This window comes from Bos indicus, chromosome 24 (genome assembly GCF_029378745.1).
Source record: "Bos indicus isolate NIAB-ARS_2022 breed Sahiwal x Tharparkar chromosome 24, NIAB-ARS_B.indTharparkar_mat_pri_1.0, whole genome shotgun sequence".
NCBI classification, from domain to species: Eukaryota; Metazoa; Chordata; class Mammalia; order Artiodactyla; family Bovidae; genus Bos; species Bos indicus.
In genome coordinates, this window is record NC_091783.1 from 61,499,609 (window position 1) to 61,517,884 (window position 18,276).

The following is an 18,276-nucleotide window of genomic DNA, read 5'->3' on the forward strand; positions in this document are numbered from 1 at the left end:
AGGAGGGAGTGAGTGTGTTGTTTATTCTTTTGAGAGCGGATACTGGATTTAGGCATTCTCAGATTTGAGATCTAGTTATTCCTGAGGCCTCTAAAACCTCGTGATATATAGTAATTCGTAATTTTTTGGAGACGCAAATTTTGAATCGAGCTTGAGGCCCGCTGCCCAGCTTGGTCATTTCAGAGAAGTTCAGCTGCTTCTCTTCACAAATGGCGTTTTACGCTTTAATGCTGGTGCCTTATGCTGTTACTCTTTGTGGAGAGGCACCACAAAAAGCAAGGCAGCTGAGAAAGCAGGTGATGAAGATTTGGAAGTCTACCAAAGCGATCTTTTTTTTTTTGCCAGAAAATTGAAGTTATAGGTAATTTAAGAATGTCAAATGTGGTAAAAAGCTTAACAAACCTATGGACCCAAGCAAGTCTACCATTCACTGGGGTGGAAATGGCAACAAAAAGTTAATCAAACTGTTTCAGTGACTGTTCTAACCAAGGGTGGGGGCGGGGAATGCTCATCAAATGAGGAAGAAAACTCAGGAGAATGTTGGAAAGGCTTTCGGTATGGTCTGACCGTCACAGGAAAGATGAGACTGCCACTTCTGGGAAGTAACAGATGGTGAAGACATGGAACTGACAGGTGCAGGTGGATTTGGTGAAGTTTTTTAAATGTGGATTTTTGCCAGATACGAAGTTAATGAGAGGAGACCACACCAGCTAACCATCGAGGGCTCCTGGAAGTGAGCTGAAGATGCTCGTAAAGCAGCAAAGGGTTAGCATCTCTACGAATGCTAAATTGTAATGAAACCTACATTTGAAAAAAATGGCTTCTCTAAATACATGTCCCATGAAGAGACGTGAGCATCAGATATTGAGACAACTGAGAATAATTTTGATGATGGAGGGGAGGGAACTTTAAAGATGTCTGGGAAACAAATCTAGTTCCGTGTGAGGACAGAAGTATGGGAAGGAAGGAAGGGAGTTAAGAGGCAGCCCCGTTCATCCTGGCTGGCTATCTCATCTCCCCAGACTCACTCACCTGCGTCTTCCATCAGTGTTAGTCAGCCACATGCTGATGATCCACCAGCTCAAACAGACATTGGTAACCTGAGAGCAGAACTCAATGGGTTTGAAGTTGTGGTGCTCAGACCTGCAGCATCAGCAAAATCTCATACCCCCACCCAGAATTACTGAGTCAGAAACTCTGGGTGGTGGAGCCTCGAAGTCTGTGTATAGAGAGGTTTTCCTGGTGGGTTCAGTTCAGTTCAGTCACTCAGTCGTGTCCAACTCTCTGCGACCCTGTGGACTGCAGCACGCCAGGCCTCCATGTCCACCCCCAACTTCCAGAGTTTACTCAAACTCATGTCCATTGAGTTGGTGATGGCATCCAACCATGTCATCCTTGGTCGTCCCCTTCTCCTCCCGCCTTCAATCTTTCCAAGCATCAGGGTCTTTTCCAGTGAGTCAGTTCTTCACATCAGGAGGCCAAAGTATTGGTGCTTCAGCTTCAGCATCAGTCCTTCCAATGACTGTTGAGGACTGATTTCCTTTAGGATGAACTAGTTAGATCTCCTTGCAGTCTAAGAAACACTCAAGAGTCTTCTCCAACACCACAGTTCAAAAGCGTCAATTCTTTGGTGCTCAGCTTTCTTTATAGTCCAACTCTCACATCCATACATGACCACTGGAAAAACCATAGCTTTGACTAGACAGACCTTTGTTGGCAAAGTAATGTCTTTGCTTTTTAATATGCCGTATAGGTTGGTCATAACGTTCCTTCCAAGGAGTAAGCGTCTTTTAATTTCATGGCTGCAGTCACCGTCTGCAGTGATCTTTGAACCCAAGAAAATAAAGTCTGTCACTGTTTCCCCATCTATTTCCCATGAAGTGATGGGACCAGATGCCATGATCTTAGTTTTCTGAATGTTGAGTTTTAAGCCAAGTTTTTCACTCTCGTCTTTCACTTTCATCAAGAGGCCCTTTAGTTCTTCTTTACTTTCTACCATAAGTGTGGTGTCATCTTTTTCCCAGCAATCTTGATTCCAGCATGTGCTTTATCCAGTCCAGCATTTCTCATGATGTACTCTGCATATAAGTAAGCAGAGTGACAGTATACAGCTTTGACGTACTCCTTTCCCGATTTGGAACCAGTCTGTTGTTCCATGTCCAGTTGTAACTGTTGGTTGCTGACCTGCATACAGATTTCTCAGGAGGCAGGTCAGGTGGTCTGGTATTCCCATCTCTTTCAGAATTTTCCACAGTTTGTTGTGATCCAGACAGTCAAAGACTTTGGCATAGTCAATAAAGCAGAAGTAGATGTTTTTCTGGGACTCTCTTCTTCGATGATCCAGTGATCATCCTGGTGGTTTGGTGTGCGCTGAAGGCTGAGGCCCTCTGCTGTAGGTTGTCTTCATGCAGCAGTTGCTTTAGCATTTTATTAATGTCATTTGGTATATACTAGACTCATCTGCAGAGAAGGCAATGGCACCCCACTCCAGTACTCTTGCCTGGAAAATCCCGTGGACAGAGGAGCCTGGTGGGCTGCAGTCCATGAGGTCGCTAAGAGTCGGACACGACTGAGCTACTTCACTTTGACTTTTTGCTTTCATGCACTGGAGAAGGAAATGGCAACCCACTCCAGTGTTCTTGCCTGGAGAATCCCAGGGACGGGGGAGCCTGGTGGGCTGCAGTCCATGAGGTCGCACAGAGTTGGACACGACTGAAGCGACTTAGCAGCGACTTAGCTACAGCTTAGCAGCAGGCTCACCTGACTCTATGGACATGAAATTGAGCAAACTCTTGGAGATAGTGGAGGACAAAGGATCCTGGTGTGCTACCAGGGATGCAAAGAGTCAGGCATCACTTAGCGACTGAACAACAACGTACATTACACAGAATGTATAGTCATAGTTCATTCCTTTGTTTTTATAGTTTGTTACATTGATTTTTCAAATTTTAAACATTCATGGCTACTTTTACTAGCTAATTTTGTAGTTTATATTAGAATTTGCTTTGATGGGTTTTTTTTTCCCCCTCAATTACTTTGGGCCTGTGTTTACATAATCTGTAAGAATGTGAAGGGCTAGCACACGTCTTCCAGGCACTGTTTTCATGACTATTATAGGGGAAATTATATAAACTCTAGTGGTAGTCAAGAACTTAGAGATTAGAGAAAGGTTCATGGCATGGCATTTCTCGACAAAAAGGGTCTACCCTAATTTGGGAGATATAAATAAGCCTAATCAGATTGAGTAGCTGTCAGTAAGAAGCAAGATTTACTGGGCAGTTGACTTTGTATATTTTGATCGGATGCATAAATGAATGCTCCTTGAATTCATTTAGCAGCTGGCTGTCATCTCCATTAGCTGAAAGCAACGAGTCTTGGTTCTGCTTCAGAGCTGCTGCTAGCATGCCTTGCTGAGCTTGCTTAGATTTTCAGCTCAAAAATTCCCAGCTGCCAGTTCAGAGAGAGGTCTCTGGACCTTATTATAAGGTCATCTAAATCCTTCTGCCCACTCTTGAAATGATCCTGGGCAGGTAATTTAATTCAGTCTTTCTGACACTGCAGGTGGTCAAGAAGGATTTAAGGATTTATATGCAATAAGAAACACTCTTTAGAGTTTTGTCAGTCTTAGCTCTGAAGGTAGAGAAGATGAGGTGAGAGTTGAATGCTCTGAGTCATTCCTGACCATTTTCAGCTCTAGGGACATGGTAAATTCTTCCACCAACCCTTACTTTTTGGTGCTGTGTTATCATGCCAATGCAGGAGACCTGGGTTCTATTCCTGGATCAGGAAGATCTCCTGGAGAAGGAAATGGCAACCCTCTCCAGTGTTCTTGCTTAGGAAATCCCATGGACAGAGGAGCCTGGAGGGCTATAGTCTGGGGGGTTGCAAAGAGTCAAACATGACTGAGTGACTGAACAACAACATTATCGTGAATACTTTCTATCTCCAAAGTTTTAGAAATTGTGATTGCTTCAGTGCTGTTCTTATTCTTTCTTTTGACTGTTTCAGTTACACTAGACCCTCTTAAGTTATATGTGCTCATATGAGCTCAGTTGCTAAGTCATGTCCGATCTTTGCGACCCTGTGAGCTATAGCCTACCAGGCTCCTCTGCTCATGGGATTTTCCAGGCAGAAATACTGGAGTGGGTTGCTATTTCTTTCTCCAGGGAATTTTCCCAATGCTGGGACCGAACTTGCAGCTCCTATGTTAGCAGGCAGGTTCTTTACCGCTGAGCCACCGGGGAAGCTCCACTAAGTTCCACAACATTCTGTAAATATTTTTGTAGATTATTTTAGGGAAATGGAGGCTATTAATGCTTCGCTATGTTCAGGTAAACAGAACTAAGTGAAGCCAGCACAGTAAGGTTGTCTTAGTTATTGCCTCAGAACTCAGTGGCTTAAAACTGCACACATTTATGGTCTCGCAATTTCCGAGTCAGGAATTCTGGAGTGGCTCAGCTGTCTCACTCTGGCCACATTATTGTGAAGACTGCAGCCAAGGTGTCCTGGGGGCAGAGTTCTCTGGCTTGACCAGGACTGGAGGGTCTTTCCCGTGTGGCTTGCTCACGTGGCTGCAGAGGAGGCCTCAGCTCCGTATTGGCTGTTGGCAGGAGGGTTTAGTTCCTCACCTGGTTGGCTTTTTCATGAGGTTCCTTGTGTGTCCTCATGACATGGCAGCTGGCTTCTCCAGAGAGAGTAATGCTAGCAGAGGTAGGGTGGAAGCTGTGCTTTTTATGACCTGGTTTCAGAAATCACCAGTGGCTCAGACGACAAAGAATCTGCCTGCAATTCAGGAGACCCAGGTCCAATCCCTGGGTCGGGAAGATGCCCTGGAGGAGAAAATGGCAACCCACTCCAGTATTCTTGCCTGGAAAATTCCATGGACTACAGTCCATAGGGTTGCAAAAGAGCTGGGCATGACTGAGCAACTAAGACTTTGACTTTTTCACTTTTCAGAAGTTGCAGCAGCCACTGAGTTGGCTACATTCTGTTTGTTAGAAGCGAGTCACTGAGTACGGCCCACAGCAGAGGGAATGGGGTTGGGCTCCACCTTTGAAGGGGGGGGGGAGAATTTTTAAAAATTGGTGGACATATTTTTAAACTACCACAATGATAGGCATTGGAATATATTAATATTTGGCAAAGACATGTAATTGGTAACAGCCAAATTTGCAGTAATTTCTATGGTGTTCAGCGGTCTCCTAGTTAAAGCAGGTGTTTCCACTGCTATATCTGTTCCTGAAGCTTCTCATATTTTCCAGAGTTGAAGATTAAATGGGTTTATGGGAAAATAGAACTCGAGAGAGGTAGGACTTTAAGTCCAAGCATCTTTATAACCAAAACACTAACAGAAATAGTAATGGATACCTCAGGAGATAACTGGACAGTGTAGCCTGGTCTCTTACTGTGGGAGTTGAGTTACCTTAGGGAATATTAAAAATGCACAGTAATGTAAGAGTAGAAATGTTGGCTTGTGGGCATTGAGACTGAGTTTGCTATGGGCTTTTCCCTCTGTTTTTGAAAGTTATAATTCCACTCCCAGTATTCTGGCTCCCCTTGCCTACAATAAATCCTTGTGGACGAATGCTATACATACCATGCTGACTTCATTCCCCTCTGTGTGAGCTGTTGTTTAGTTTCTAAGTCATGTCTCATTGATTGTGACCCCATGGACTGTAGCCTGCCAGTCCAAGCTTCTCTGTCCATGGGATTTCCAGGCAAGAATACCGGAATGGGTTGCCAGGGGATCTTCCCGACCCAGGGATCGAACCCACATCTCTAGTGTCTCCTGCATGGGCAGGTGGATTTTTCACCATAGTGCCTCCTAGGAAGCCCATACATGAGTTAATTAGTATTAATGAAACATATCGTGGCGGAACAGACTGTTGGGCTTCCTAGCTGGCACTAGTGGTAAAGAGCCCGCCTGCCAATGCAGGAGACATAAGAGACGTGGGTTCGATCCCTGGGTCAGGAAGATCCCCTGGAGGAGGAGATGGCAACCCACTCCAGTGTTCTTGCCTGGAGAATCCCACGGGCAGAGGAGCCTGCTGGGCTACAGTCCATGAGGTAGCAAAGAGTCGGACACGACTGAAAGCAGTGTTGCGCTAGCTAGACTGTGGTCCGTTTTCTTTAAGTACTTCTCTTCTAATCATGTTTGTTTATTTATTTAACAGAATTCCCTACTGGACTCACCTGGTGGTCCAGAGGTTGGGAATCGATTTGCTAATGCAGGGGACACGAGTTGGAGCCCTGGTCTGGGGGGGTCCCACATGCTGGGGAGCGGCTGTGCCCCGAGCCAGAGCTCCTGGGCCCACGCTCTGTGGCACGAGGAGCCCCCGCGCTGCAGCCGCAGAGCAGCCCCTGCTCACAGCACGAGGCGCCCCGTGCTGCAGCCGCAGAGCAGCCCCTGCTCACAGCACGAGGAGCCCCGCGCTGCAGCCGCAGAGCAGCCCCTGCACAGCAGCGAGTCCCCACGTTTGTGGCAGTGCAGAGATTGTTCTGTTTACATTTGTTTTCAAAGGTAGTATGACGACACCCCGCCTACCCAGAAGTGACCCGTTTGGAAGCCCGCACTACTTAGATTAATACTTTTAAATACAGAAGTCAAGCAGGACGGACCTCTGAGTGGAGGAAAAGACTTACCACAAAGTTTAGTCCTTTACTTGGAAGAAGGGTAGAAAGCTAGCTTTCAGCCTTTTGTTTTAGGATTGATTGTAAAGTAAGGTAATACATTAGAAATTCTTTATATACTCATTATTGTCAGTCATTGGAAAAGAAGAGCCAAAGAACTATGGTAATGCTGAAGCTTGGAGGTGTTTTTAGACAAGAGCAGATAGCTCTTCTAGTCCATTGGATTCACTGAATTTCTGAATGTAGTAATATAGTGAGAATCCACACCTTAAAGAAAATATGTTAAACATACTTGTATAATCTATGAAAGTGAATGGTAGGTGTTTGAGAGAGTTAAATTTAACTCTGTGGCACTTCGTTCCAGCCAACATGGAGTGACAGAGACTGCATTTACTCTTTAACCTAAAAGAAATAAACAACTAAAAACCAGGTGAAATACATGAATCAGCTGTCAGACACTGAGCATCAGGCAGCACAGGACACAAAACACATCACACGCACGTTGAGAGAAGCAAAACAGGTTGAAACAGGCCTACAAAGGTGCCCTCTCACTGATGGTGGGAGAGCGTTCAGGCTTCAGTTGCAAGGAGGAGGAACCCAGGCAGAACCTGGTACTGACCCTGCATTCAGGAGACAGCTGGGAGTCCACTGAGGCTACATAGTTTGAGTATAAAGAGTAAGGTGCTGGAGGGAAAAGAGCCACTCAGAGTCCTGGAGACGTGCGGGGAGTCGTCACTGAGCCTTCAGCTTCGTGCTGACCCGTCGTGTGTGAGGAAGATACCGTGAGGCTGGGGCTAAAAACCACTGAGGAAGAGCAGGGGGACTAAACCCGGACGCTTGCCCAGGGCCAGGCCCAGAGAGAGCCTCACAAGTCAGAAGGCATCCGTTAACAGTACTGCTTACTAATACTGTCATTATAAATCTAGACTTAAGGCGGCTCACGTCTAATATGACAAATCCCAGAAAACAAGCCTTGTAAGAACCAAAGTGTTTTCAGCTAACTTAATTGTGTCCCAGAACAAAACTCCATCATATTCATAAAGATACAAGAATATCCAGTTTTCAACGAGATAAAATTCATAATGACTAGCTTACAAACAAGTGACCAGGTGTGCAAAGAAGCAGGAAAATATGACCCATAAGAGAAAACCGTAAAGCTGACACAAACGATACAGATGATAGAATTAGTTGACAGGTACATTTAAGTAGCCATTCTAATTACATTTCATATATTTATGAAGATAAAGCAGAATTAGGAGTGACATGGAAGATACATACATATCTTTTGTGTGTTTGTATACATATCTTTTGTGTGTTCGTATGTGTATATAAGGATGTGTACCCACATACACCCAGATCTAACTTAGAGGTGAAAAGTACACTGGATAGAATTAACAGGAATTAAACACTGCAAAAGAAAAGGTTAGTGAGCCTGAACCACAGCTTGCAGGAATTTGTGGAACGCCGTTAAAGCAGTACTTAGACGGAAGTTTATAGCATTTAAACGTGTATGTTAAGAAAAGGAAAAGTGACCTCAGCTTTCATGTTAAGAAAATAGAAAATAAGTAAAAATTAATCCTAAAATTAGTAAAAGAAATAAGAATCATAAGAACAGAAATAAATGAAACCGTCAACAGAAAAACAATAGAGAATGAAACCAAAACCGGTTTTTTTGTGATGTTTGATAAAATTGGTAATGTAATTAGACTGATACAAGTATATGTCTCCTAAACTAATGAAGTAAAAACAAAAATAAACAAATGGGGCCTAATTAATCACAAAAGCTTTTGCACAGTGAAGGAAACCAGAAACAAAGCAAAATGGCACCCTGCAGAATGGGAGAAAATATTTGCAAACAATGTGGGCTGAAAGGGATTAATTTCCAAAATTTACACACAGCTTATACAACTCAGTATGGGCAGAAGACCTAAAGAGACATTTCTCCAAAGAAGACATACAGATGGCCAACAGGTACATGAGAGAATGCCGAGCATCAATAGTTGTTAGAAAAGTGCAAATCAAAACTGCAGTGAAGTATCACCTCACTGCACCGGTGACCGGAGGGTCAGAATGGCCATCATCGGAAATTCCACAAGTAGTAAATGCTGAAAGGTTGTGGGAAAAAAGGAACGCTCCTGCACTGTTGATGGGAATGTGAATTGGTGGAACCACTAAGGAGAGTAGTATGGCAGCATCACCATAGAATCCTGCAGTCCCACTCTTGGGCATATATCCAGAGAAAACCCTAATTTGAAAAGATACATGCACCCCAGTGTTAATTGCAGAACTGTTTACAATAACCAAGACATGTAAGCAGCCCAAGTGTCCATCAACAGATGAAGAAAGAGGATGTGGTGTGTATATGTACATATACCAATGGAACATTACTCAGCCATAAAGACAATGAGATAATGCCATTTGCAGTCACCTGGATGGACCTAAAGATTATCAGACTAAGAGAAGTAAGCCAGGCAGAGAAGGACAGTATCATAGGATAATGCTTATATGTGATATCTTAAATACAAATGAACTTATTTACAGAAGAGGAAAAAAAAGTCATGTTACCAATATCAGAAATGAGAGAGGTGATAATTACAAATTTTTATTAATATTAAAAGTATAATAAGGAACTATTGTGGACAACTTTATGTCAACTATATGAAAAATGAAATGAGCAAGCCTTTAAAAGGTCAGACTCCAAATTTAACTCAAGAATAACTAGATAATGGAAGAACATAGTCCAAACTCTAGTATAAAGTTGAAATTGAAGTTAAATACCCGCTCCCTGCAAAAAAAAGCAAAAAACAAAGACCAGAAAAAATAAGACCCCAGATCCAGAAGTCTGCACTGAGAAATTCAGTCACTATCGTGGTGATCAGTGCACTTAGTTTTTAGCTCATTTATAGGTGTGTATATGTCACATCTTATCAAATTGCCATGTGCCAAGTGATCAGAGAGGAAAAGAATGTTTTAAATCATTGTGCTGTGGTCAGGTTTCTCTCTCAGCTTGAGACACTTGTTCTCGCTGTCCATCTTTCCTCTCAGATCATGCAACAGAGGCCTTAAATCTGAAGGATATTTCTAAAGGAGGAGTTGTAACAATGGATCCAACTGTAAATTGATGGACATTGGTTCCTTGTGTGATGTGAATATTTATTAGAGCATAGACAATTTGAATGCCTGTGATTTGAGAAGTTTCAGAATTGACAGAGCTAAAATAATTTGCGTCATAGAATAAGGAAGTCTGATGCAAAGGGCTGTGCCCCTGGCTGACTGCCAGGCTGTCAGTTACTTGCTCCTCTCCGGGTTCCCCAGAGCCCAGGTGACACGCAGCCTCGTTCTGAGGGTGCGCCTGAGCTGGGGGCCCCTGGCAGGGGAAGCAGTCAGCAAGGACATTTAAATCCAGAGCAGACGAGAGCGATTTGATTCAGACTGGGGTGTTAGGGCGTTCCTGGGACAGACCAACCTTGAGAGCGTCTAGGACTGTTCAGGCCCTGTGGAATTTTTCTAAGGGGGGAGTAAAAAGCCAGTCTCTGTTGATATCCCGTATTTTTCTCTTGTGGTACCGCTTCCAGCCTTAGCCGTGTCTATCGGGGACTTCCTAGTCCTCTCTATTTGCTCTGGGGCTTTTTTAGGATTCTTGAGGAGTTGGAGAATTAAAGGGCTGCTCCTTATGTACTGCTGTCATCTTTTTCTTCAGTGTAATTACTCACAGGTCTGTATACACGTGACAGGTGAAGGAGTGTCCTTGAATCCACACTCAGATGTGGCTCAACAAAATGCCTGCTTCTTGTATTCGTGTGTGTGTGGTGTGTAAGTGTTTACAACAGATCCCTTGTTAGAGAATGTTAGTGTATTGCAGTCATGGAAATTGGATTTGGGAAATCCAGTTGCCCAGTGTCTATTATTTTTAGCCTTGCACAGGCCTTTCCCTCTCTTCTGAATCTCTTCTTCCGTCCCCTTTCCTTCGAGGAGGAGACTGTACTGTGGAAAGCGGAACTGACGCTGGGAGCCTGGGCGTCTTTCTGTCTGAGGCTCAATGGACTTAGCAGATCAGGGCAAGTGGGTGGCTGTGGGCAGATCCACCACTGGCAGGCTCTGTCAAGTCACATCTAGTTTGAAGTCTCCTGGGCTTCCTATCCCATTGTGGGAATGTCAGCATTGGGTAGACAGACAACTCAGTGGAGCTCTCCACAGAGGATGCTAGCTGTGTAGTTGTTTACTAGGCCAGAGTTCAAAAAGCTGAAACCCTTTTAGATTTCATTCTCGCCCAATGCCAGGAAATTCATGCAGTGTACAGTATGTATTTTATAAAGCACTCTGATATACTTGGAGAAAGAGGAAGTGAAATTCAAACCCACTGGTTATTTGCAAACATTTTTGCCCAAAGGTATGTATTCAGTTCAGTCGCTCAGTTGTGTCTGTTCTTTGCGACCCCATGGACTGCAGCACACCAGGCATCCCTGTCCATCACTAACTCCCGGAGCTTACTTAAACTCATGTCCATCGAGTTGGTGATGCCATCCAACCATCTCACTCTCTGTCGTCCCCTTCTCCTCCTGCCTTCAATCTTTCCCAGCATCAGGGTCTTTTCCAATGAGTCAGTTCTTTGCATCAGGTGGCCAGAGTATTGGTGCTTCAGCTTCAGCATCAGTCCTTCCAATGAACACTCAGGACTGATTTCCTTTAGGATGGACTGGTTGGATCTCCTTGCAGTCCAAGCGACTCTCAAGAGAATTCTCCAACACCACAGTTCAAAAGCATCAATTCTTTGGTGCTCAGCTTTCTTTATAGTCCAACTCTCACATCCATACATGACTACTGGAAAAACCATAGCTTTCACTAGATGGACCTTTGTTGGCAAAGTAATGTCTCTGCTTTTTAATATGCCATCTACACTGGTCTTAACTTTTCCTCCAAAGAGCAAGCATCTTTTAATTTCATGGCTGCAGTCACCATCTGCAGTGATTTTTGAGCCCCGCAAAATAAAATCTGTCACTGTTTCCATTGTTTGCCATCTATTTGCCATGAAGTGATGGGACCAGATGCCATGATCTTAGTTTTCTGAATGTTGAGCTTTAAGCCAAGTTTTTCACTCTCCTCTTTCACTTTCATCAAGAGGCTCTTTAGTTCTTCACTTTCTGCCATAAGGGTGGTGTCATCTGCATATCTGAGGTTATTGAGATTTCTCCTTGCCATCTGGATTCCAGCTTGCGCTTCTTCTAGCCCAGCATTTCTCATGACGTACTCTGCATATAAGTTAAATAAGCAGGGTGACAATATACGGCCTTGACGTACTCCTTTTCCTATTTGGAACCCGTCTGTTTTCCATGTCCAATTCTAACGGTTGGTTTCTTGACCTGCATACAGATTTCTCAGGAGGCAGGTCAGGTGGTCTGGTATTCCCATCTCTTTCAGAATTTTCCACAGTTTGTTGTGATCCACACAGTCAGAGGCTTTGGTGTAGTCAGTAAAGCAGAAGTGGATATTTTTCTGCAACTCCCTTGCTTTTTCGATGATCCAGCGGATGTTGGCAATTTGAGCTCTGGTTCCTCTGCCTTTTCTAAAACCAGCTTGAACATCTGGAAGTTCACAGTTCATGTAGTGTTGAAGCCGGGCTTGGAGAATTTTGAGCATTACTTTACTAGCATGTGAGATGAGTGCAATTGTGCAGTAGTTTAAGAATTCTTTGGCATTGCCTTTCTTTGGGATTGCAATGAAAACTGACCTTTTCCAGTCCTGTGGCCACTGTCGAGTTTTCCAAATTTGCTGGCATATTGAATGCAGCGCTTTCACAGTATCATCTTTTAGGATTTGAAATCGCTCAGCTGGAATTGCATCACCTCCACTAGCTTTGTTCGTAGTGATGCTTCCTAAGGCCCACTTGACCTCACATTCCAGGATGTTTGGCTCTAGGTGAGGGATCACACCATCATGATTATCTGGGTCTTGAAGATCTTTTTTGTACAGTTTTTCTGCATATTCTTGCCACTTCTTAATATCTTCTGCTTCTGTTCGGTCCATACCATTTCTGTCCTTTATCAAGCCCATCTTTGCATGAAATGTTCCCTTGGTATTTCTAATTTTTTTGAAGAGATCTCTAGTCTTTCCCATTCTGTTGTTTTCCTCTATTTCTTTGCATTGATCACTGAGGAAGACTTTCTTATCTCTCCTTGCTATTCTCTGGAACTCCGCATTCAAATGGGTATATCTTTCCTTTCCTCCTTTGCCTCTTTTCACACCTATTTGTAAGGTCTCCTCAGACAACCATTTTGCCTTTTTCCATTTCTTTTTCTTGGGGATGCTCTTGATCCCTGTCTCCTGTACAGTGTCAGGAACCTCTGTCCATAGGTCTTCAGGCAGTCTATCAGATCTAATCCTTTGAATCTATTTGTCATTTCCAGTGTATAATGGTAAGGGATTTGATTTAGGTCATACCTGAATGGTCTAGTGGTTTTCCCTACTGTCTTCAATTTAAGTCTGAATTTGGCAATAAGGAGTTCATGATCTGAGCCACAGTCAGCTCCCAGTCTTGTTTTTGCTGACTGTATAGAGCTTCTCCATTTTTTGGCTACAAAGAATATCAATCTGATTTCGGTGTTGACCATCTGGTGATGTCCATGTGTAGAGTCTTGGGTTGTTGGAAGAGGGTGTTTGCTATGACCAGTGTGTTCTCTTGGCAAAACTCTGTTAGCCTTCGCCCTGCTTCATTCTGTACTCCAAGGCCAAATTTGCCTGTTACTCCAGGTATGTATTGGGAGGGGGTCAGATAGTTGTTGGATTTTCTTGAGACCTATCTTTGGTGTTGCTGCTCTTCCTTTTTCCTTCTCCAGTAGATATTTGACATCTACCAAAACCACTTGGCATTTACGTTAGTTTTAATATTCATAAGAATACAGTCTCTTGAATCTGTTTCTTCTGCTAGCCCTTGGCAACCACAGCAAACTTCCAAATAAATAAGACCTCCTGGCTTGGGACCTGTTCAGGGGCACGTGCCCCCATCAGTTTGTGAGCGTGGCCTTCGGCGCTCTCTGATAAGTAGTCTGTGTCTAGTACTGAGAAGTGTCCTCCTTCTCATTAATACAACTCCGTCACTCAGTATCCAGTGATTCTCCACTCAGTTGATGGGACTTGTCTGAATGTCACTCTTCCACATTTACTCCATCTGGGAACTGAGGCCTCTTCAGACCTCAGTTCTCTGTCTGCGTCTCTGTGCATCTTTGTCCGCCTCCCTCCCTGATTTACAGGCACTGCAGCACACCATCCTTCTTAGACTGGCAGTAATTACCTTTGAAGGCTTAGCTATGTTTATAGAGTGGTATTTTCTTACTAGAAAAGTCATTCATTTTTAATCTCCTTGATACTCAATGTACATTGAATAGCTATAGGAAAAAGAATATCAGGGTAATCACATTAAAAATGATTAGTTTTGTTAAATGCCAGCTCTTGAATGTTATCTTTCTATATCAGTCTGTATAATATTTTCTCCTTAGTATACTTAAATTAAGTCTCTCATTCATTAAAATTTTGAAGTCATTTCTTTTTTAAATGTAAAGTGAAATTGTGAAGGAAAGAGCAGAAAACAAAACTTGGGTTTACAGCACACAAGTTAAAATGGCTTTTTCCCTGGGGTTTTAAGGAAAAAGTTCTTCTTCACTTATATGAAAAAGAACATGTGGAGGTAGATATAGTAGATCTTATCATGGTGTATTACTGCTGGTTTCAGATTCTCTCAATTGTAAATTAGAGCCTCAGTTATCATTTAGATGGTTCTGGTGTAATTCTTTTCCGTTGTCCAGGTAATTTATCTGCTATGCTGATGAGTAGCAAAACACCCATTTCTCTAAGACTAAGCTGTTTGTTTGTGCTTGTTGTAGGCAAACCTCACAGCACCGGTAGCTCTGAGCGGATTCAGCTCTCAGGAACGTACAATGTCCGTAAAGGCAAGATGCACTTGCCAGTGAACCGATGGACCAGACGCCAAGTCATCCTGTGTGGGACCTGCCTGATCGTGTCATCTGTGAAGGACAGCGTGGCCGGGAAGATGCACGTGCTGCCGCTCATCGGTGGCAAAGTAAGTGGAAAACAAGCCAAGCAGGGCAGGCTTTCCCGCTTCCTGAGGAGCTTTGCTTTGAGCCGTCCCTGTAGTGAGGGGCGGGCGGTTTTCACTCATCATTCCTGTCGTGCCTCCGTCAGGGGGCATTTTCGGTGGTGGAGTTTTGGAATACATCACTGCCATTGGCTCACACGAGGCCTTGGTGATGCTTGCTTCATTAGTGTGTGTATCTTGGGGCTTCCCTGGTGGCTCAGACCGTAAAGGATCTGCTGGCAGTGCAGGAGACCCGGGTTCAGTCCCCGGGTCGGGAAGAGCCCCTGGAGAAGGGAATGACTACCCACTCCAGTATTCTTGCCTGGAGAATTCCGTGGACAGAGGAGCCTGGTGGGCTGCAGTCCACGGGCTCACAGAGTTGGACACACTGAGCGACTAACACTTTCACTTTTTCACTCAGTTTCTCGTGCCTCGTGGTTACGAGACTGAAAATAGAGCAACTGGAATTTCACTATTATATTTTAGACTATTGGTGATTATTTATGAGAAGATATCTTTTGATATTGTGATAACATATTTTGTAGTGTAGTATAGTGATCCCTGGATTCCCTGGTGACTCAGACAGTAAAGTGTCTTTCTACAATGTGGGAGACCTGGGTTCGAGCCCTAGGTTGGGAAGCTCCCCTGGAGAAGGAAATGGCAATCCACTCCAGGACTATTGCCTGGAGAATCCCATGGACAGAGCAGCCTGGTAGGCTACAGTCCATGCGGTCTCAAAGAGTCGGACACGACTGAGCGACTTCACTCTCTCACTCTCATAGTGATCCCCAGGTCCATGACTTTAGGATCATTCAGGCGTGCTTATCGAAGGTTAGACTCTTCAGCAGGAATCTCTGATTCTGCTTTGCCTCACCTCTCTGCTTGTGTTCTTGTGACCAGTGGGGTTAGCATGCTTAGTTTATCACTACAGCTAGTCGTGACTTTTGAACCTGAAATGCGTCTCCTTTCAGAGAAAGCCCATGATCCAGCTGATAGATATTCCCAGCATACTGACTGCTTTCCTTTGGACATGTTAGCTATTTTATTTCTATCATTTACAAAATAGAAAGAAAGAGGTTGCGTCGGAAGATGTTCTATTCTTGTCTTTGCCAGATTTATTTATAAACCCCAAGCATTGGTAAGAGTATCATTACCATAATTATATGTCAGTATTTCCTGATTTTTAAATGATACGACAACCTGTTAATAAAGGGAAAGGCAAGTTTAGATTAAAAAAAAAAAACAGATTTTTGGAAATCAGGACCATATTAAGAATTGTTTTCTTGGGCTTCCGTGGTGACTGACTGGTAAAGAATCTGGCTGCCAATGCAAGAGACATGGGTTCAATCCCAGGTCCAGGAAGATCCCAGGTGCCACAGAGCAGCTAGGCCCGTGAGCCTATGCTCTAGAGTCACACCTGCTGAAGCCTGCACGCTCAGAGCCTGTTCCCCACGAGAAGCACCAGGTCCTCGGCGGTGCAGCGAGGAGCAGCCCTCACTCTCCACATGCAGCAGCGGAGACCCGGCACGGCCAAAAATAAAAATAAATAAGTGATTTTTTAAAAAGCATTAAAAATTTTTTTTTCATTACCATTTTCCCCCTGAACAGGCATGGGAAAGCAATCAGGACATGGAAATTAAAAAGAGAGGAATATAAACTAAATATAAAGTAATTTACTCTGTTAAAGTAATTTTTTTTTAACTGGCAAATGTTTGATTTGTTGATTTCAGGGATTAGAAATCAAGAGGGAAAGAAAAGACCAGATGTGTGCAGTAGTAAATGGTGTTTTGTTCACCTGCTGGGTAGCCCAACTTCATTCATGAGTTTAAGTTGTTCTTTCCGTATGCGTAAACAGCCCATGTCAATTCCTCCCCCCCACTATTATCTATTCTAGTCTTAACTCTAATACTTGATTGTTAACAAATAGATGTGGCTGGTCTGTGAGGCATGTTTAGGTCTGTTTCATTCGTCTGTTTTGAAACTTTGGCTTCTTAACTTCTGTCTGAGCATTGAATTAGTGGCAATTTGGATGGATGAATTACTGAAAACTCAGTCATTACTTAAACTCAGTTATTACTTCCATAACTCATCATTGAAAACGCATGTTTAACATTTGATGCCCTGGTAGGTCAACAGTCTGTTTCTTACTTCTCTATGATGTTGGGCATTTGCAGAGGCAAATTTAATATAACTATTTATTAAATACCCTCTATAGGAAGCCACTTTGCTTGGCATCCCAGAAATAGCACGATGGGTAAGTCAGCATCTCTGCCTTGGAATAGCTTATAATTACTATCTGGAAGTGAAGGACGGACCACGATACGCGCTCCACAGAGCTGCAGGAACGTAGTGTGGGAGACAGAGGAAGGGGAGATTCGTCTCGTGGGGTGAGTCAGGGGGCTTGTGATGGAGGAGGCAGCAGTTAGGGTAGAACGCAAAGAGCAAAAGATCTCTTGCCATCTGAGGAAGATGGTCGGAAAGCTGACTGTGCTCTGAGAAGCAGCCGCAGGAAAGCAGTGGTGTTCAGGTAAGGTCAGAGGATCCAGTTGTAATTAGCGTTTTCATTCAGAGCTAGAGGCTTGTTCCGTTTCCCAGGCCTGTTATTGGATGCCTGTTATTCTACCATTGAGTGAATTGAAAGTTAATAGCTTCTGTTTCTCACACACAAACCTTGTAAAACCTGTTTTGTGCTACGCCTTTAAAATAATGGAGTATGTTGAAAAATTGAGTCTTTTAAAACCTGTTACCAAGTTAGGAAAAAATAATTCACTCTTTGTGGTTTGAGTTTTCTTTAATCTGTGTTCCTTTTCTCATTCTGTTCTGTTGTTAAAAAACTGAGAATGGAAGGAATTTTTGTTTTGTTTTGTTTAATTTATATAGGAGCTAGAAATGGGGTGTGAGATACATGGGTCATAACCCAGCTGTGATTGCTGTAATAGTGAAACTTGATACAATACTTGAGCATGATCATTAGTTTACATTTTCAAATGTAGAATTCAAATATGAAGTTAAATAAAGCTTTATTAAAACTTCATTGTTGAAAAACATTTAATAAATAAATTTTTGTTCACTGTGCAATTATTGTATTTAATTTCTCCTTTAAAATTTAACATAAAATTTAGATAACTTATTTAAACTAATCCTTGAGGTAGTATTTGTCAAGTCACAAAGCATAATAAGTTGAGTAACTGTAACTTATTACTCAGTTTAGAAATCACAGCAGTATCAATACTAGTGTTTCTGCCGGAGTTCTCTTTTTACCTGTCACATTACCTCCTCCTGACCTAGAGAAACCCACTGTCCTAGGATAGGTATTCATTATTCTCCTACTTTTTTGAAATAAATTCTATCACGTGACTTTGCTTTGAGCTTATAAAACTGGGGTCACCCTGTTTGCAGTTTCCTGTGATTGAGTTTTTCGCTCAGTGTCGTGTCTCATAGTAAGAGTCCATGTTGCTTGCTGTAGATCCTGGTCATTTCTCTATAAGGTTACACTCTGTAAGTGTTCCAGGTTTCCAGAATTTCTCAAGTTATTTTCTTGTTGATGGACATTTGTG

General features: G+C 43.1%; 1 protein-coding gene across 4 annotated transcripts in view; it reads left to right on the forward strand.

Annotated features, from left to right (window-relative positions):
* PHLPP1 (PH domain and leucine rich repeat protein phosphatase 1) overlaps nucleotides 1–18,276 on the forward strand; it is a 222,743-nt gene that overhangs the window by 93,179 nt on the left and 111,288 nt on the right. For all 4 annotated transcript variants that reach the window (XM_070779151.1, XM_070779152.1, XM_070779150.1 and 1 more), the window contains exon 2: nucleotides 14,508–14,704. In XM_070779151.1, coding sequence (XP_070635252.1) covers nucleotides 14,508–14,704 — 197 coding nt within the window. The remainder of the gene's footprint in view (nucleotides 1–14,507; nucleotides 14,705–18,276) is intronic.